At 46.9% G+C, this 19,383-nt stretch overlaps 1 protein-coding gene across 1 annotated transcript in view; it reads right to left on the reverse strand.

The window, feature by feature from the left end:
• Positions 1–19,383, reverse strand: part of LOC120319581 (pregnancy zone protein-like) — a 73,992-nt gene that overhangs the window by 53,031 nt on the left and 1,578 nt on the right. The window contains exon 2 of the mRNA XM_039368590.1: positions 7,271–7,396. Coding sequence (XP_039224524.1) covers positions 7,271–7,362 — 92 coding nt within the window. The 5' untranslated portion in view covers positions 7,363–7,396. The remainder of the gene's footprint in view (positions 1–7,270; positions 7,397–19,383) is intronic.

Here is a 19,383-nt window from a genome sequence, read left to right on the forward strand (position 1 = left end):
CTGGATTGCTAACAAAGAGCTAAAGGGAGACTGGTATAGCTATTTCGAGCTAATTCGCTCTGTGTTAGCAATCCAAATTTAACATAAAAACGATTGCTGCAGTAGCAACTGCTGCCTGGGGATAGCCCTAGATTGGGGCTGATGCAGGCAAAAGATTTCTTCTTCCCATATTTGGGCCAACCGGGTGTATCGAAAAAAAAACCACTTAAGACATAGATACATATATGTTAATCACTGTCCATTTTGAACACAAGAGTGGAAAAAGGAAGCTTGAGAATTCACAAGATCGATGCTGTATGGAACAAAATTGGACTGGATCTGGATGTTCTGCTTCGGATACCACGGAGCCCCCTCCTCCCAGAAGGGAACAAGGAAAACAGGTCGTGAAGGGGACGGTTAGCGTCCCAGACAATCCTGCACAGTTCCCAGAGACCGGTGAGGTCCCACAGATTGGGCCTCCTTCAGGTCCCGTCAGCCAGACAATGTCGGCTGGCAGGCCCTCGGGGAAGGGCCTTTTCTGTGGTGGCTCCGACTGGTGGAATCAACTTCCCCCCGAGATTCGAACTACTCCCACCCTGCCGGCCTTTAAGAAAGCCATTAAAACTCTCCTGTTCTGGCAGGCCTGGGGCTGATGTCCCCGGGGGGGGGCGGGATATGATCGGACACGCTGTATGAATGTATTTATTTTATTGTTTTATTGTCATATTATTATTTTAAATTTTGTACGCTGCCCTGAGTCCCTGGGATTGGGCGGCATATAAATTTTAGAAATAATAAATAAATAAATGTGTATTTGCTGCTAAAGAGTTTATCCTTACTAAAAGGGGAAATTTGGCCCATCTCACTTTTCATCACATCCTATTGCCAGAGACTTGAAAGTTGACACATGTAGTCCTCGACTTACAATCATTTGCTTAGTGACTGTGCAAAGTTACAACAGCACTGAAAAAAAGGGACTTATGACCAGTTTTCACACCTATGACCGTTGCGGCAATCCCTGTAGCTGGACGCTGGCCACGGACTCACATTTACGACGGTCTCCCAAGGGTCATGTGATAGCCTTTTGCGACCTTCTGACGAGCAAAGTCAATGGGGAAGCCAGATTCACGTGACAGTTGTGTTACTAACTTAACAACTGCAGTGATTCACTTACCAGCCGTGGCAAGAAAAGTGGTAAAATGGGTCGAAACTCATTTAACAACTGTCTCGCTTAGCAAGGGAAGCTTGGGGCTCAGTTGTGGGTTGTAAATCAAGGACTACCTGTATAACTTTCCCTGCTGGTGTAGAAAAGTCACTAAAATAATCCGAATATATCTGTTATATATTCAAGATGGACATATTTAATTTTGTTTGTTATGTATATGTAGGGGAGCCGATCTATACATATGTTGTACATAGTATGTTTAGGTGTGCGTCATGTATGTGTTCACTGAGAGCGGGCAACTAAATTTCATTTTTGATGTGTGCCGTTGGGCCCACAGTAAAAAAAATGACAATAAAGGTTATCCTGTGGTGATCTAGTTCAGTGTATCCAACAGGGTCCAGCTAGCACAGTGGTTCTCAACCTTTTTAATGCCGCGACCCCCAACCGGTCGTAAGTCGAGGACTACTCAACTCGGTGACTACTCAACTGGTGCAGCACAGTTTGCAGAATGGGACTTTTGGCGGGCTCAGCAGGGCAGAGACAGCCTGGACAATTCCTATTGGCTTTTGAAAGCCAATAGAATTAGACTTTATTCAAGAAAGTCTATTCTATTGGCTTTCAAAAGCCAATAGAATAAAAGGGAGCAGCACAGCTAAGGAAAAGGGGGAAAAAATGGTAGACTGCGTTGTTTGGCGACCCCCCTGAAATGGTCATTCGACCCCAAATGGGGTCCCGACCCACAGGTTGAGGACCACTGAGCTGGCATGTTGTGGTCCTATAGTTGTGAAGTCTTTTGGAGTCGAAATCCCCTGGGCTGGTGTGAGTCCTAGCTACAGGTCATCCTCGACTTACAAGCACAATTGAGACCAACATTTCTGTTGCTAAGTGAGACATTGGTTAAGTGAGTTTGGCCCCATTTTACGACCTTTCTTACCACAGTTGTTAAGTGAATCACTGCAGTTGTTAAGTTAGGAACACAACTGTCACGTGAATCTGGCTTCCCCATTGACTTTGCTCACCCAAAGGTCACAAAACGTGATCACACGACCCCGGGACACTACAAAGGTCACAAATATGAGTCGGTGGCCAAGCATCCGAATTTTGATCAGGTGGCCATAGGGAGGCTACAACAGTCGTAAGTTTGAAAAATGGTCACAAGTCACTTTTTCCAGTGCTGTCGTAAACTATTGTAAGTTGAGGACTACCCGTATTAGCACAGAGAAAGCTGATTGGCTTCGTTCTCTAAGTCACAGCCCTTCAGGTGTTTAATAATAATAATAATAATAACAACAACAATAATAATAATAATAAAGTTGGAAGGGACCTTGGAGGTCATCGAGTCCAACCCCCTGCTCAGGCAGGAAACCCTACACCATTTTGGACAGATGGCTGTCCAGTCTCTTCTTAAAAACTTCCAGTGTTGGAGCATTCACCGCTTCTGGAGGCAGGTTGTTCCACTGGTTAATTGTTCCAACTGTCAGGAAGTTTCTCCTTAGTTCTAGGTTGCTTCTCTCCTTGATTAGTTTCCATCCATTGCTTCTTGTCCTGCCTTCAGGCGCTTTGGAGAATAGCTTGACTCCCTCTTCTTTGGGGCAGCCCCTGAGATATTGGAACACTGCTATCATGTCCCCCCTCATCCTTCTCTTCGTTAAACTTGTTATTATTGTTAATTGCGAAGTCGTGTCCGACCCGTCGCGACCCCATGGACAGCATTCCTCCAGGTCTTCCTGTCCTCTACCATCTTCTGGAGTCCATTTAAATTCACACCTACTGCTTCAGTGACTCCATCCAGCCATCTCATTCTCGGTCGTCCCCTTCTTCTATTGCCCTCAATCTTTCCCAGCATTAGGCTCTTCTCCAGTGAATCCTTCCTTCTCATTAGGTGGCCAAAGTACTTGAGTTTCAACTTCAGGATCTGGCCTTCTAAAGAGCAGTCGGGGTTGATCTCTTCTAGGACTGACCGGTTTGAACGCCTTGCAGTCCAAGGGACTCGCAGGAGTCTTCTCCAGCACCACAGCTCAAAGGCCTCGTTAAACTAGACATACCCAATTCCAGCAGCCTTTCCTCATATGTTTTAGCCTCCAGTCCCCTAATCATCTTTGTTGCTCTTCTCTGTACTCTTTCTAGAGTCTCAACATCTTTTTTACATCGTGGTGACCAAAACTGGATGCAGTATTCCAAGTGTGGCCTTACCAAGGCACTGTAAAGTGGTATTAATACTTCACGTGATCTTGATTCTATCCCTCTGTTAATGCAGACCAGCGTTGAAAATGCCTAATGTATCCATGCCTGTGCAAACCTCATTTTTTTTTTCTTTTTTTCAGAGATTTGTTTTCCAGCCCCCCCCCCCTTGCTTGAAATAGCGAGTGAAACTCGCAAAACCAGTTGGGAGGAAACCTTTTAGCTCTTCTAGACTTTCTGGTGCTGACTCAAGGCATGCACCCTTTCGAGAAACACCCATTTTCCTGGCTTAAATTAAAGAGGTTTTTTTTGTCACGCTGTGTATGCGTACTCAGTGCAAAAATATAACACACCCAATACTCCTTTCTTCATCCTTCCTACTGTCATCATCAGTGGGCTATGACTCACAAAATCTTCTGCAGTAACAAATCAATTACAGCTAGTCCTCGACTTACGACAAGTTGCTTAGCAACAGACCCAAGGCCCAGATTTGAAGTTCTGACAGTAGCCTCCCCCCTGCAGTCACATGACCATGCCCAGAGTGTGGTCATGTGACTGCAGGGGGGAGGCTACTGTCAGAACTTCTAATCTGGGCTTTGGGTCTATTGCTAAGCAACTTGTCGTAAGTCGAGGACTAGCTGTAACTGATTTGTGACTGCAGAAGATTTTGTGAGTCGTAGCCCACTGATGATGACAGCAGGAAGGATGAAGAAAGGAGTATTGGGTGTGTTATATTTTTGCACTGAGTATTTAGCTTACGCATACACAGCGTGACAAGAAAACTCTTTAATTTAAGCCAGGAAAATGGGTGAGAAATTCCCAGGTTACTTTTAGTTCAACTCTTTCACAACTCTTTCTTTGTAATTCCTGTTTCTCGAAAGTAAGGTGACCAACCGTCCTCCTTTAGGGAGGACAGTCCTCCTTTTGTGAGTTCTGTCCTCCCTTGAAAATTGTCCTCCTACATGTCCTCCTTTTTGATATTTGAAGACTAATCTGCAGGGCTTTTTTTTTCTCACAGAACGCTCAGAACGGTGTTCCGGCACCTTTTTTTGATGGTTTTTTTCCAACTTTTGCATGAGCTGTGCTACTCCCCCTATTGCCTTTTGAAAGCCAATAGGAATTGCTGCTGAGCGCACCAAAACACCCGGCCGACAAACTTTGCACATGCAAGTTGCCTGCAGCAAAGGTGAATTGGCAGGAACTTTGCACCCCTCCCTGCTACCCAACTACGCCATCTCCTAGTTAGTCCCAAAGATACCTGGAGGAGACTGGAGTGGTAACTTTCTCTTGATCTTTGGCTTTGCTAGGGCAATAATGGTTGCGGGCACAAGAGGCAGGGGCGGCAGAGATGCTGCGGGCGGGGGTGTGAGGAGCGGCAGCAGCCGGCTGCCCCCCCCCCGTGCTGTGGGAGCCACAGGGCCCTCTCTACACAGGGCTGCACAGGGTGGGCGGTGGTGCTGGCGGGGCGGCTGCAGGCGGGGCGTGTTAACGGCAGGCTGCCCCCTGGAGCCGGCGCGGCTGGTGCTTTGGGAACCGCGGGGCCCGCTCTACATGGGGCAGCGGTGCTGGTGGGGCGGCTGTGGGCGGGGGCGCAGCGGGCGGTTGACTTTCCATGGGCCGGGCCAGCTTTTATAATATTTTTTTCTTCGATTTATTTGTGTCCTCCTTTTCATCGTAAAAAAGTTGGTCACCTTAATTTGCAGTCCCACGTCCATGTTTTTACAATCATTTTGCCCAAAACCAACATTTACTTCTGTTTAATGACTGTGGCCGCTCCCAAAAAGGTCATAACATTGGATCGGTCATATGACTGCCACAAGTTAGGACTGTAATGGGTAGGCCCCATTTTGGTTGTAAATGGAGCACTACTTGTACCTATTCTTTGTGGGGAGGGATACAAAATTTGTTCCTGAATTGAAAACAAGGCAAAGACTTGAAGCGTTGTTTCTGAAGTTCGGCCATATTAAGATGCGTGGACTTCAACTCCCAGCATTCCCCAGTCAGCAAGCAGCTTGTTTCCTTTCATGAAAGAGTTAAAAGCTTAGTTCAGCCTCCTCCCCAGGACTGCAGATTCCTTTCCAACCAAGTCCTGGCCTGACACATCCCAGACTTTGGACCAATTGTTGTCATAAGTCGAGGGCTGCCCATATTAAGTCAGTTTTGCAAAACTCGCTTAGCGACGTAAATGTTCGGCTCAATTGCGGCCGTAAATTGAGGACTGCCTTGTATTAGTCAGTTCTGCAAAACTCTTAGCTTAGCAACAAAAAATTGGGGGCTCAATTGTGGTCGTAAGTCGAGGACTGTCTGTATTAGTCAGTTTTGCGCAAACAAAAAGTCAGGATGGGATAACATTCTGCCAAGGACAAAGAGACCCGGGTTCAAAACCACCCTCGGCCAGTCCCCAAAGGACGTTGGGTAGCCAGCCAGTTGCTCTTTCTTAACCCAGCCTCCCTTACAGGGCTTGTGGTGAGGACAAAATTCTCCAAAGTGTCTGAAGGCAGGAGAAGAAGTAATGGATGGAAACTAATCAAGGAGAGACGCAACCTAGAACAGACCTGTTAAACACAAGGCCCGGGGGCCGGATGTGGCCCGCAAAATGGTTTCATGTGGCCCATGAAGCCATCCTGGAAACAGTGAGGGAACGGCCCCCACTGCCTTGGCTCTGGCCCAGGCCAGCCGGGAGCCAATGTACAATTTTGTGGTGGCCATCTATACTGAAACGCATTCAGTCTTAGCTCCACAAAGCCGTCTGGAAACAGCGAGGAACCAGCTCCTGCTGTGTCGGCCCCGCCCTCTGGGTGCATGCTGGGGAGGTGTCACCCTTTGTGAGGAATGAAGAAATGGACCATGCCTTGGCGCTTGCCCCGGTCCCACCCCCCTCTGCCAGAGACCCTCAGATCTGTCCCACTCCTGCCCAGGCCCCCACAGGCCCCCTTGATGCGAACTATGTAGAGTGGCCATGCCAACCCAGTATGCCACACCCACTCCATCCACACCCACCTAGTAGGCCGCACCCACCCTGGCCGCACCCACCCGGCCCCCTGAGGGCGACCGCAATGTTGATGCGGCTCTCAATGAACTTGAGTTTGACACCCCTGACCTAGAACTAAGGAGAAACTTCCTGACGGTTACAACAATTAACCAGTGGAACAACCTGCCTCCAGAAGAGGTGAATGCTCCAACACTGGAAGTTTTTAAGAAGAGACTGGACAGCCATTTGTCCAAAATGGCGTAGGGTTTCCTGCCTGAGCAGGGGGTTGGACTAGATGACCTCCAAGGTCCCGTCCAACTTTATTATTATTATTATTATTATTATTATTATTATTATTATTATTATTATTATTAATGAGCCGAGGTGGCGCAGCAGTTAGAGTGCAGTATAGCAGGCCACTTTAGCTGACTGTGTTCAGCAGGTCAGCGCTTCAAATCTCACCGGCTCAAGGTTGACTCAGCCTTCCATCCTTCCGGAGTAGGTAAAATGAGGACCCAGATTGTTGGGGGCAATGTAAATATATATATACATTGCTTACTGGTGTCAAAGATAAAATGAACACCAAGGTAATAAAACTGATGCCGGCAGGTTGACGGCGAAAGCTTGGCGTTTTTAAATTAAACTTTTTATAGTTTTATTACCTTGGTGTTCATTTTATCTTTGACATGAATATCCCCAGGGTTCATATTTTTAGTGTTATTAACCATTGCTTACTGGTGTACACCGCTTAGAGAGTGCTTGCACTTAAAGCGGTATACAAGTCTCATAAAATAAATAAATAAATATTATTAAATACGGAAAAGGAGGGCTATGCGTGCTGCCTTGAGCTTCAGCAGGGAAGGTGGGGGAAAATAAAGAAATAACGGACAAACCCCCTTTTCCCTTCTGAAAAAAAACCGGAATGAACATTTTGGGGGGAGGGAAACAAAGAAAGAAACAGGGAGACTACTTACGGTTTTGGGGTCGATGCCGAGGTCCCCCCGGGAAGGAGGAAGAGGCCCAGGACGAAAAGACAGGCCCCTGCAAGTATCTGGCTCTTCCCCATAGCGTTGAGAGGTTAGCTGGTAGAGGAGTCAAAGCTGGTGGATCAGAGGAGATGAGATTGCTCTCCACCTCTCCTGCTCCGTCCTTCCCTAACCGGCGAGCTCTTTTATACTCCTTGCCCTCAAGACAGGGCAACACCCCTCCAGCCTGCTCATGCTCACATTCCTCTCTACCGGCAGCAGCAGCGTGTCACTGTCTATTTGCACAACTTGGATGCCCACCAGCCCGTGTGTGTGTGTAGTTGTGTGTGTGTGTGTGACCTTTGTTATATGTTGCCCTAGGCAACATGCCAAGGTCAGAAATAGGGACATGGCTTGAGCAAGGCGCGGGGAAGAACTCGGTGTGCAAATAGAAATTTTGCTCTTCTCTATCTCCTCTTCCACCCCACCCCACCCCACCCCCCTGCCCTTCCAGGCCCGGGTTCAATCCATTTCTCAAGACCTAAAGGGGTACCCTACAGGTAGTGCTCGACTTACGACCACCACTGAGCCCAACGTTTCTGTCGCTAAGCGAGACGGTTGTGTGTTTTGCACCATTTTATGACCTCTCCACTGCCGTAGTTGTTAACCTGGCCCCTGCAAAGACTTGGATACAGCCACACACCTTTATAAGCAGACTGAATTAAAGGGGTCTGTGTCGGTGTCAGAAGCCCCTGTAAATCTAACCGAAGGGTGCTTCTGGATTGAAAGGATTCATGGGTAGTCCTTGACTTACAACCACAAACTGAGCCTGAAATTTCCATTGCTAAGCAAAACGTTTGCTAAGTGAGTTTTGCCCCATTTTATGACCTTTCTCGCCACAGCTGTTAAGTGAAACATTGCAGCTGATAAGTCAGTCACCTTGTTGTTAAGTGAAACTGGCTTCCCCATGGGCAGGGGCAGGCCACCTTGGCTCTTTTATGACTCGTGGACTTCAACTCCCAGAATTCCTGAGCCAGCCTGGCTCAGCTTAGAAACCTCTCCCTTTCCCCTCAGCATGGCTGGCTCAGGAATTCTGGGAGTTGAAGTCCACGAGTCACAAAAGACTGGTCTGGTCTGGGGGAAACGAGATTCACTTTACATCCGTGTAAAGTGTTAACAACTGCCTCAGTCAGCAACAGAAACTTTGGGCTGAACTGTGGTCGTAAGTCGAGGACTACCTGTACAGTATTTTGCTGACTGAGGCAAAGGTATTAAACACCTCTGACCGAGCAAAAAGTAAAAACTATTTTGGGAACTTCAGGAGGGGAATGAGTAATTAGGATTTTCTGGGAAAGCCTCACCCAAATGTTGAAGCGGTCATGACCTATTGTCCCTTTGATTCAGTGGAAAAATCTATTGCAGTACCAGAACTGAACAGCCTCAATCCCCACACCGGATGAGAAGGAGACACAATTCCCCCCCCCCCCCCAAATCACCTCCGGTGCCATTGCCAACTGCTCCTGGAACATCCATTTGGCCTGGTCAGCCCTGGTCAGAGTCAAACCCTCCAGGGGTTTAAGAGGTCAACATTAGTCAAGGGTTTGAATGAGAAATGGAGATGACAGATACTGTAGGACAGTGGTTCTCAACCTGTGGGTCGGGACCCCATTTGAGGTCGAACGACCATTTCACGGGGGTCGCCAAACAACGCAGTCCGCCATTTTCCCCCCTTTTCCTTAGCTGTGCTCCTCCCTTTTATTCTATTGCAGTGGTTCTCAACCTGTGGGTCGGGACCCCATTTGGGGTCGAACGACCATTTCATGGGGGTCGCCAAACAAGGCTGTCCGCCATTTTTTCCCCCTTTTCTTTGGCCACGCCCCTGGCACCCGGTGATGTATAAGTGGTTGGGGGTCACCACAACATGGGGAACTGTATTATGGGGTCGCGGCATTAGAAAGGCTGAGAACCACTGTTCTATTGGCTTTTGAAAGCCAATAGAATAGACTCTCTTGAATAGAGTCTAATTCTATTGGCTTTCAAAAGCCAATAGGAATTGTCCAGGCTGTCTCTGCCCTGCTGAGCCCGCCAAAAGTCCCATTCTGCAAACGGTGCTGCACCAGTTGAGTAGTCCTCGCCTTATGACCGGTTGAGTAGTCCTCGACTTACGACCGGTTGAGGGTCGCGGCATTAAAAAGGTTGAGAACCACTGCTGTAGGAGGAGCTGGACATTCAAGTTCAGGGGTTGACACCATAGCTCACTATAAATGACAATGTAGATTCTCAGTCACCCAGGTCATACAATAGTGGCCAAAATTGTGGAAGCCTTTTGGGAAAAGTGTACAGTAGAAATGCCACCTTTGGTTAAGTTTCCACCAATTTTTCTTCTAATTTCTTTATAACTGTAGCCTTGTTCACTTAATAATACTATTTTACATCGCTTTCTGGGCAACCAGTCAACTCTTTTGCACCATTACTTTAATTTTATTACATTTTTCAAGCTCACTAAATGAAAGAACACAAAAAAAACCCCCAACCAACTTGTTAGCGATCACATAACACACTGACAAATGTCTTCCTCTCAGCTTCAATGCATGACTTCAATAATTGAATCCTACTGTGATCTGATTGGCTCATTGCTAAAACAAGATGACACCTGATTGGCTTTCTAAACACTGGTGCTCATTGGCTACAATCAGAAGAGGGAAAGCTACCTGAGATCAACCTAAGCAAGTTGTGCTTCCTTTTTCTGGTTATTTGGCTATAACTTTTCATAGAATACAGTACAGATCATTGAACAAACCATGTTGCATTACATTCTTGATTAAAATATCTTTCTATTGATATATAATTTTATGGTACTACTCCCCCCCCAAAAAAAGTGGTGTTGTTAGAAATCAAACCTCAAAAATACACTTTTCCCAAAAGGTTTCCACAATTTTGGCCACTATTGTAGATATTTGGTTGATCAAGTGACCCTCCAAAGATGGCTTCTCCCACAATACTGATGTCAGTTCTCTGAGGTTTCTGTTCCCTCCCCCCCCCCCCAGGGCATCTTACAGAACAGACCCTTTATCTCATGTTTCTGAACCTTGGCAACTTGAAGATGTGGACTTCACCTCCCAGAATTCCCCACTCAGCAAGATTGTCAACATCCAGCTCGAGAACTTTCCCCAAAAGATTTCCACAATTTTGGCCACTACTGTATGGAGATTCTCAATCGTCCAGATCATGGTTGTCCCAGAGTTGCTTTTTCAAGAGGCAACTAGATTTGCTTTGTAGAAAGAAAGTCTAAAACAAAGAAAGTCCAGTTGCCTCTTGAAAAAGCACCTTTGGGACGATCAGCCAAGTTAAGTCCAGCAAACAAGAGAGTGTCCCTCTTCAAGGGCCTAGCAAGCCCTGTTGGAGCCGTGGAAGAAGGAGAGGAGATGTTCTCCACTGGCTGAGGAACAGAAGCCGTTTGTCAGGTCCCCATAAATCCCTGTCAGGATTTATGGGGACCTGGTGGGAGCGGGGAACCTCAGGGCTTTTCTATGATGCATCCATTTTGTTTTGTTCCTCTTTTGCTTTGATGTATCTTCCTGGGAATTGGGAAGGAAGAGGGGTGAACCTGGGGCCATCTGCTTTGTCTCAGAGAACCAAGGTTCATGGCGTCTGAGAACAACTTGTTATCGCTTTCTCAGCTCGGAGTCCTCACAACACCTTCAGAACTCTGGATTGGCTCTCGATGGACTGGGTCAGTGGTGGCGAACCTATGGCATGCGTGCCAGAGGCGGCAGTCAGAGCCCTCTCTGTGGGCACATGTGCCGTGCTGCGGAGATGGCAAAGGACTGGCCCCCACAGCCCTGCCTCCGGCCACCCAGTCTGCCATGACCACTGCGGCCACGCCCCACATCGCACCGGTGATACATAAGTGGGTTTTGGGTTGCAGTTTGGGCCCTGGGTCTCTAAAAGTTTCGCCATTACTGGACTGGGTAGTTGGGAGGGGGTTTGAACAATGGGGTTGAACTTAATGGTTTTGTGCGGGAACTTTAGATCCTGCCTGTTGTCTCTGCAATCACGTTCTCTCAATAAAAGGCCCTTTTGAAATGCTGCTTGATTCAAGAGCTCTGCTTTCTTGAGGGAATAGCTGAGGCAAGACATTACACCATTGGACTTTCTTTCATTTGGACAGCTTGTTTGCTTTGGGATGAATTTCTTTCCTCATTCTTAAGTCTCTCACAACTGACTTAATTTACATAATTTACCCAGGGCTGGATACGAGTCTCTTCCAAGACTCTCTGTTGGCTTCCTTCTTTACCCTTATGCAATACTAACAAACATCACTCTAGGTTATGCAATTGGGCACAAGGGCTTTGCAGAAAGACATTTACTAAGTCATGCTGTGACTTTGCATGAAAGTCAGGAACTTGCTTCCTCTCTGTGTTGCATCCAACTTTTAAGTTTCTGTGGAGCAAGACCTGGATTCCCAGGAATCCTCATTGTCTATAACAGGGCTTTTCAACCCTTTCACCCATTGTACCACTTTTAGGATATGGCAATATCCAAGTACTACCAGTCGCCTAGCAAGATATCAAAAACCTGAAACCCCGCCCCCAAAAGGAAAAAAGTGATAAAGTACAGGTAGTCCTCAACTTACAACAGTTCACTTAGTGACTGTTCAAAGTTACAATGGCACACTGAAAAAAATGCCCCCCCAAGTCACAGCCAAGCAAGACACCTTCCTGCCCACCCGGCAGCGCTCTTCCTCCTGTGCAAGGTTTTCATTGTTGTGAGCATTTCTGTTGAGGATTGGCAACGGGGGTGGGGTAGGGTTTGGTTTTTATTCCCCCCGTCTGCTGGGTGGTTGCAGCAGGTTTTGGTCACTTCACATGACCCTGGGACACTACCAAGCATCTGAATTTAAAGCGCAAGACCCTGGAGATGCTGCAACATTCCAGCTGATTGGCGCTTCTCCTGGGCTCAGCAGAAGTGCCAGGATCAGCACCGAGCTCCAGCTGGAGCCTGGCGCTGATCCTGGTGCTTCCACTGAGCCCTGATAGCCCTGCAGCTCCAGCCATCTCTCGCTCAGGCTTATGCAGTGCTGCCACTGGTTCAGCTCATTCCCTGCTACTACTTTTCTAGGATGGTCGCGTACCACCTGCCAGGTGCCAATGTACCACAGGTGGTACCCGTACCACTGGTTGAAAAGCCCTGGTCTATAATCATTATTGATAATGCTGGATCTTCAAGCCCTCTCACAGCAATAGCAATAACATTTATACTTACATACCGCTTCACAGTGCTTTACAGCCCTCTCTAAGCGGTTTACAGAATCAGCCTATTGCCCCCAACAATCTGGGTCCTCATTTTACCGACCTCAGAAGGATGGAAAGGCTGAGTCAACCTTGAGCCGGTCAGGATCGAACTACTGGCAGTATTGCAGAATTAGCCTACAATACTGCATCCTAACCACTGCACCACCACAGCAAAAAAACCAGCTATTCCAAAGATGGAGACAAGAGTCCTCGAAAAAAGAGAAATGGCTGACAGCTGTTACAAATGGCTGTTTAGGGGTCACCCCTGCCAACTGGGTTGGAATTTAATGGTTCTGATGTTCATCCAAGGAAATGGAAAAAATAGAGAAAATTTGAGCTGATGGGTACTGTCTTCTGTATGGTCCTTTGGGTTCGAAGACACACTGTTCTGCAGCTCATCTATGGCCACGGAGGTGGTTTTGCACCCTCGGTCTGGAAGTGCAGAGTTTAGACAATGGGGGGCTACTGGAAGTCCATTATTACAATAACTGTGGGTGTTATTGTCAAGGATGAAACTCTGGCAGCTATGTGCCTCTGCGTTTCAATTTGCCTTTAGATGAAGGTGGGGAAGTGTTACTTTCAAGTGGGTTAGTAATAATAAACCGTTTATTATCAAAGTATAACATGTATACAGTGAAATTGGTTAGATGGAGAAACAAAACTTCTACAATTCAGCTGAAGACTGTGAGAGCCTGAAGCCTTTTCAAGGACACCAGAACAGATGTGGATTTGAAGCAGACAGTTCCCATAACAAAAGTGAACTTGTTGATATGGACTACATAAGACGTTGGGGGTTTGGCTAGGAAATTTATTGTTTAAGTCTAGGAATTGGGGTTGGAACCTCAGAGTTAGTTTTGTTTTGACACAATCATATTCAATAAGCAATAAGATTTTCAGAGACGGGATGAACCTAGAGCTTTATTTAGATTCTCGAGCTGGATGTTGACAGTTACTCTGCGATGCCATTCAGAGTTTTCTATCATTGATTATCATGGAATCATAGGGCTAGAAAGAAGCTTGAAGGTCTTCTACAATCTAGAACAGAGGTCCCCAACCTGTGGGCGGGGAGGGGTTTGCAGAAATAGCCAGCAAGCATGCATCCACGCACACACATCCTCACTTGTGTGAACAACAGGCGAGCACGCTCACACCTGCTCCATTTAACTGAGCAGCAGGCACGTATGCATGTTGCTTGCACAAATGGAGCTGCACGCATACATGTGCACGCACGCCTGCCAGTCACTCGCACAGAACCATCCCCTCCCCCTGTTGCTCTGCAAAGCTAGAAACATTGGGGAACTTTGTTCTAATCCAACCCCATACCCAAGGCAGGTGTCCTTATTCAATCCTAGATAAATGGATTGACCAATCTTTTTTAAAAAAAACCTCCAGTGGTGGATCACTGACAATTCCGGGAGGAAGGCTATTCCATTTATTTATTTATTTATGAGACTTATATACCACTTTAAGTGCAAGCACTCTCTAAGCCAGTGGTTCTCAACCTGTGGGTCGGGACCCCATTTGGGGTCGAACGACCATTTCACGGGGGTCGCCAAACAAGGCTGTCCGCCATTTTTCCCCCTTTTGTTTGGCCACGCCCCTGGCACCCAGTGATGTATAAGTGGTTGGGGGTCACCAAAACATGGGGAACTGTATTATGGGAAAATTGGAAGTGTCCCCAACAATCTGGGTCCTCCTTGAGCCGGTGAGATTTGAACCGCTGACCTGCTGAACACAGTCAGCTAAAGTGGCCTGCAGTACTACACTCTAACTGCTGCGCCATATTCCAATGGTGACGAACCTATGGCACCTGGAGGAGAGTCGCCCCCAGGCACAGCCCACATGGAGCAACGCAGCCAAGGACATAGCCGGGCAGTAGGGACAAGACTCCGACCTCATGTCCCATAGCGTGCAGATGATGCTGTAGGGTGTGGGCAGAGGGCGTGGCTGCCATGGTGCCACAGGGCTGCCTTGGCGATCTGCTGCGATGGGCCATGGAGGCAGTGTGTAGGCCTGTGGGTGGGCGGGGCAGGGGGCGGGCGGGAGTGGAAGAAGCAGGGCGGGAGGCGGAGCAGGGACAGGGGGCGGTTTTTGGGCACTTGGTCTCTCAAAGGTTCGCCATCACTGCCATATTCCATTCACTAAGTTCTCAGTAGGGAAGCTTCTCCACAGAAAGGAAGGTCTTTCTTTGACTGGCTTCCACCCATTGCTTCGTGTCGTGCCCTCCGTTTTTGGCAGTGCCTGTCTTCAAAGTCAGTGAAGGATTCCTCGTAAAGGGCTTGCCAGCAGGTTCTGTCAGCAGCTGCAGCTCCTAGCACCCTTGGCTGGATGTCTCACAGTAACACAGGGTTTCTTCCGTAGCATCTTTGTAGCGCTTATATGGTCAACCTTGAGGTCTCTTCTCAAACTTCAGGTATAAGACCTTCATCTGATGATGCATGTGTCCCATCCATCTCGTCTGAGCTCTGATAATCAGGGACTTACTGCTGGTCACCTCCGCATGATCCTAGACCTCCAGACTGGAGACACAGTCTTGCCAACAAATACCGAGGATAATAATAATAATGTTGGAAGGGACCTTGGAGAACATCTAGTTCAGTGGTTCTCAACCTGTGAGTCGGGACCCCATTTGGGGTCGAACGACCATTTCATGGGGGTCGCCAAACAACGCAGTGCGCCATTTTTTTCTCCTTTTCCTTAGCTGTGCTACTCCCTTTTATTCTATTGGCTTTTGAAAGCCAATAGAATAGACTCTCTTGAATAGAGTCTAATTCTTTTGGCTTTCAAAAGCCAATAGGAATTGTCCAGGCTGTCTCTGCCCTGCTGAGCCCGCCAAAACTCCCATTCTGCAAATGGTGCTGCACCAGTTGAGTAGTCCTCGACTTACGACCGGTTGAGTAGCCCTCGACTTACGACCGGTTGGGGGTCGCGGCATTAAAAGGGTTGAGAACCACTGATCTAGTCCAACCCCCTGCTCAGGCAGGAAACCCTATACAATTTCGGACAAATGGCTGTCCAGTCTCTTCTTAAAAACTTCCAGTGTTGGAGCATTCACTGCTTCTGGAGGCAGGTTGTTCCACTGGTTAATTGTTCCAACTGTCAGGAAGTTTCTCCTGAGTTCTAGGTTGCTTCTCTCCTTGATTAGTTTCCATCCGTTGCTTCTCGTCCTGCCTTCAGGCGCCTTGGAGAAGAGCTTGACTCCCTCTTCTTTGGGGCAGCCCCTGAGATACTGGAATACTGCTATCATGTCCCCCCTTGTCCTTCTCTTCGTTAAACTAGACATACCCAATTCCAGCAACCGTTCCTTATATGTTTTAGCCTCCAGTCCAGCAGAGAGAACATGCCTGTGAAATCTCTCGAGTGGTTTGATGTGCCTTCAGTACAGAGTTCGAAACTCACATCCCTATAGGAGAGAAGGGATAACCCGGAGCTCTATAAACGTTCACCTTTGTAGAGATACAGATGTTGTGTTGATTAGGCACTCCTGTACGTAGCCATAGCCACGTGTCCAGCTGGTCTTGCTGATCCTGGTGTCAGTATGCCTTTGTCCAAAGACCCATCAGTTGAGGTGCCGCTTCCTAAGTATTTGAAACCGCTTGTCAGTTGGGTGTCATCAACGGTAATTTTGGGGTTCTACAGACTTGGTGCTTGGCACGGGCTGGTTCTGTCTTGTCTAGGCTGATGGTCAGGTCAAAGAGCATAGCAGTGTCTGACAATTCGTTCAGCATCCAATTGTAAATCGCTGTCTTTGTGCGTCAGTCATGGTCACCAGCAAAGAGGGTTTCTTGAATGACTTTAAGGAGGCATGCATAAGGCATGCACTTGTGCCTTCAAGTGGCAAAGGTCAAAGAACAAGCTGTCTAACCAGTATCTGAGGTACACCCACTCCTTCAGACTCCTTCAGATAGCAGGTAACAACATGCAAGTGAAGAACAGATTGAAAGCTCAACAAGTACTGTAAGTAGTGTTTGTCTTTCAGACACTGAAAGGGACACATCAGCCAAGTACAGCTGTTCCAGGATCTATATGGAGAAGAAGTAATGGTTGGAAACTAATCAAGGAGAGAAGCAACCTAGAACTAAAGAGAAGCTTCCTGACAGCGAGAATAATTAACCAGTGGAACAACCTGCCTCCAGAAGCAGTGAATGCTCCAACACTGGAAGTTTTTAAGAAGAGACTGGACAGCCATTTGTCTGAAATGGTGTAGGGTTTCCTGCCTGAGCAGGGGGTTGGACTAGATGACCTCCAAGGTCCCTTCCAACTCTGTTATTCTGTTATCAAAGGCGTATCACCGAACTGGGTCAATGTTTAAATTAGTGAAACAGTGGGTTGATAGGTTCATGCAGATTATGCTAAAATAGTAGTAGTAAAGTGATGATCATAGAGTTCTGTTATTTAAAAAAGAGTCTGCTTTTGTGGAACAGCCTGATTGCATTTTAATTATCAGAGGAAGATTACATCTCATATGTTACAGCATCTGAGGTTGAGTCAGGTTTGTCATTATTTTATGCAAGGCTCTGGAATTTATATGGAGCTGGGAATTAAGTAGACCCATTTTAGCACAATTAGTACTTGCAGCAGGAATAACAATCACCTCTCTTGGGACAGGATCTGGCCTGCATTAAGGGACAGCTCAAATTCATGTGACCTTTATTATTATAAGCGCATTTAATGAGGAACAGTGGCATCCCAATGAACTAATGGTCTGAAGGACAGAAACATCCAAAAACACAGAAATTAACCCTTAAAGATCCCTTCCAACTACATTCTCGTCCACCCATGGTGATTCCAGTATGGAATCACCCTGAGAAAGTGAGAAATTAGATTTTTAGAACAAGGTTAAAGGACCAGCAAGGAAGTCATAATGGTATCCACATCTGTTTCTTATGCTGGGAGGCTGAGAAAAGATCACTCAAGTGCTGCATTCCTGATAAATATAGCTTAACGCAAAATGTGCCAAGGTTTTACAACACTGGGATTTTAAATGGTGCCACTTGATCCATGACACACAAAGTTTCTGTTTATTTTGCGCATCCATTTGTGGCTTGCTTTATATTCATCTGTAGGAAAACAGTCCTTGCCATTCAGAATTGTTAACATCTAGGTCAGGGATAGGCAACCTGGGCTCTTTAATGACTCCTGGACTTCAACTCCCAGAATTCCTGGGCCAGCCTGGCTCAGCTTGGAAATCTCTCCCTGTCCCCTCAGCATGGCTGGCTCATGAATTCTGGGAGTTGAAGTCCACCAGTAATAAAAGAGCCAAGGTTGCCTACCCCTGGTCTAGACTCTAGGCCTAGGGTAGGGGTCTTCAAACTTGGCCCTTTTATGACTCATGGACTTCCAGAATTCCTGAGCCAGCCATGCTGAGGGGAAAGGGAGAGGTTTCCAAGCTGAGCCATGGCTGGCTCAGGAATTCTGGGAGTTGAAGTCCACCAGTAATAAAAGAGCCAAGGTTGCCTACCCCTGGTCTAGACTCTAGGCCTAGGGTAGGGGTCTTCAAACTTGGTCCTTTTATGACTCATGGACTTCCAGAATTCCTGAGCCAGCCATGCTGAGGGGAAAGGGAGAGGTTTCCAAGCTGAGCCATGGCTAGCTCAGGAATTCTGGGAGTTGAAGTCCACGAGTCATAAAAGAGCCAAGGTTGCCTACCCCTGCTCTAGGTCAATGTTTTTCCAACTTGGCAACTTTAAGAAATATGGATTTCAGCTTCCCATGCAAGCTGGGGAATTCTGGGAGTTGAAGTCCATAGATCTTAAAGTTGCCAAGCTTGTAAAAGGCTGATCTGGGTTTGAATGACCAGAAGGGAGTGTTTTTATTAGCAGATCACGCTGTCCAGATCTCTCTCAAAGACACACTCTTAGAGTCCATGGCAATCCATTATAAAGTGGATTTCTTCACTTAACACAGTAAATATCCTATGCGAACTTAGTAAAAATAAACTTGGCGGCTTGCCTCTTGCTTGGGTAAACTTTATGCAATGGACCATGGATACAGGCTTAACAAATCTCAACTTGAAACCCATCTCTTTATTTACTAGTTTCGGCAACCTGTTTTATATGGCTTAATTTCAAACATTCTCTGGAAACAATCAGAGGAGAAAGGAAAGAAGGATTAATAATCCTAACTGTCAGCTGAGAAAAATGTTCCTTATCACTGCTAGAGGGAAAAATATCAGCTTCTTTAAAGTATATAAAGGTATGCACAGATATGATCTAAAGTTAATACTTCTTTTTCTGCAAAAAAAAGTTCATTTAGGGCAGTGGTTCTCAACCTGTGGGTCAGGACCCCATTTGGGGTCGAATGACCATTTCACGGGGGTCACCAAACCATGCTGTCCGCCATTTTTTTCCCTTTTTCCTAGCTGTCCTACTCCCTCTTATTGGTGGCCACACCCACTTGGGGGTCACCACAACATGGGGAACTGTATTATGGGGTCACGGCATTAGAAAGATTGAGAATCACTGATTTAGGGACCAAAGTTATAACGGCACTAAACAAAATGACTTATGACCGTTTTTCACACTTACAACCATTGCAGGTTTCCGATGACCCCACAATCAAAATTCAAATGCTCGGCAACCAACTCATATTTATGACGGTCGTAGCGTCCGGGGGTCACGTGATCCCCTTTTGTGAGCTTCTGACAAGCAAAGTCCATGTGGAATCCAGATTCACTTAACAACCGTGTTACTAACAGTGATTCAGTTAACAACTGTGGCAAGAAAGGTCGTACGATGGGGCAAAATTTACTTAACTGTCTCACTTAGTAACATATAATTTTAGGCTCAGTTGTGGTCGTAAGTCAAGGACTACCTCGTACACTTTTGA

This window comes from Crotalus tigris, unplaced genomic scaffold, assembly GCF_016545835.1.
Source record: "Crotalus tigris isolate CLP2741 ecotype Arizona unplaced genomic scaffold, ASM1654583v1 scf7180000020848.85629, whole genome shotgun sequence".
Taxonomy (NCBI): domain Eukaryota; kingdom Metazoa; phylum Chordata; class Lepidosauria; order Squamata; family Viperidae; genus Crotalus; species Crotalus tigris.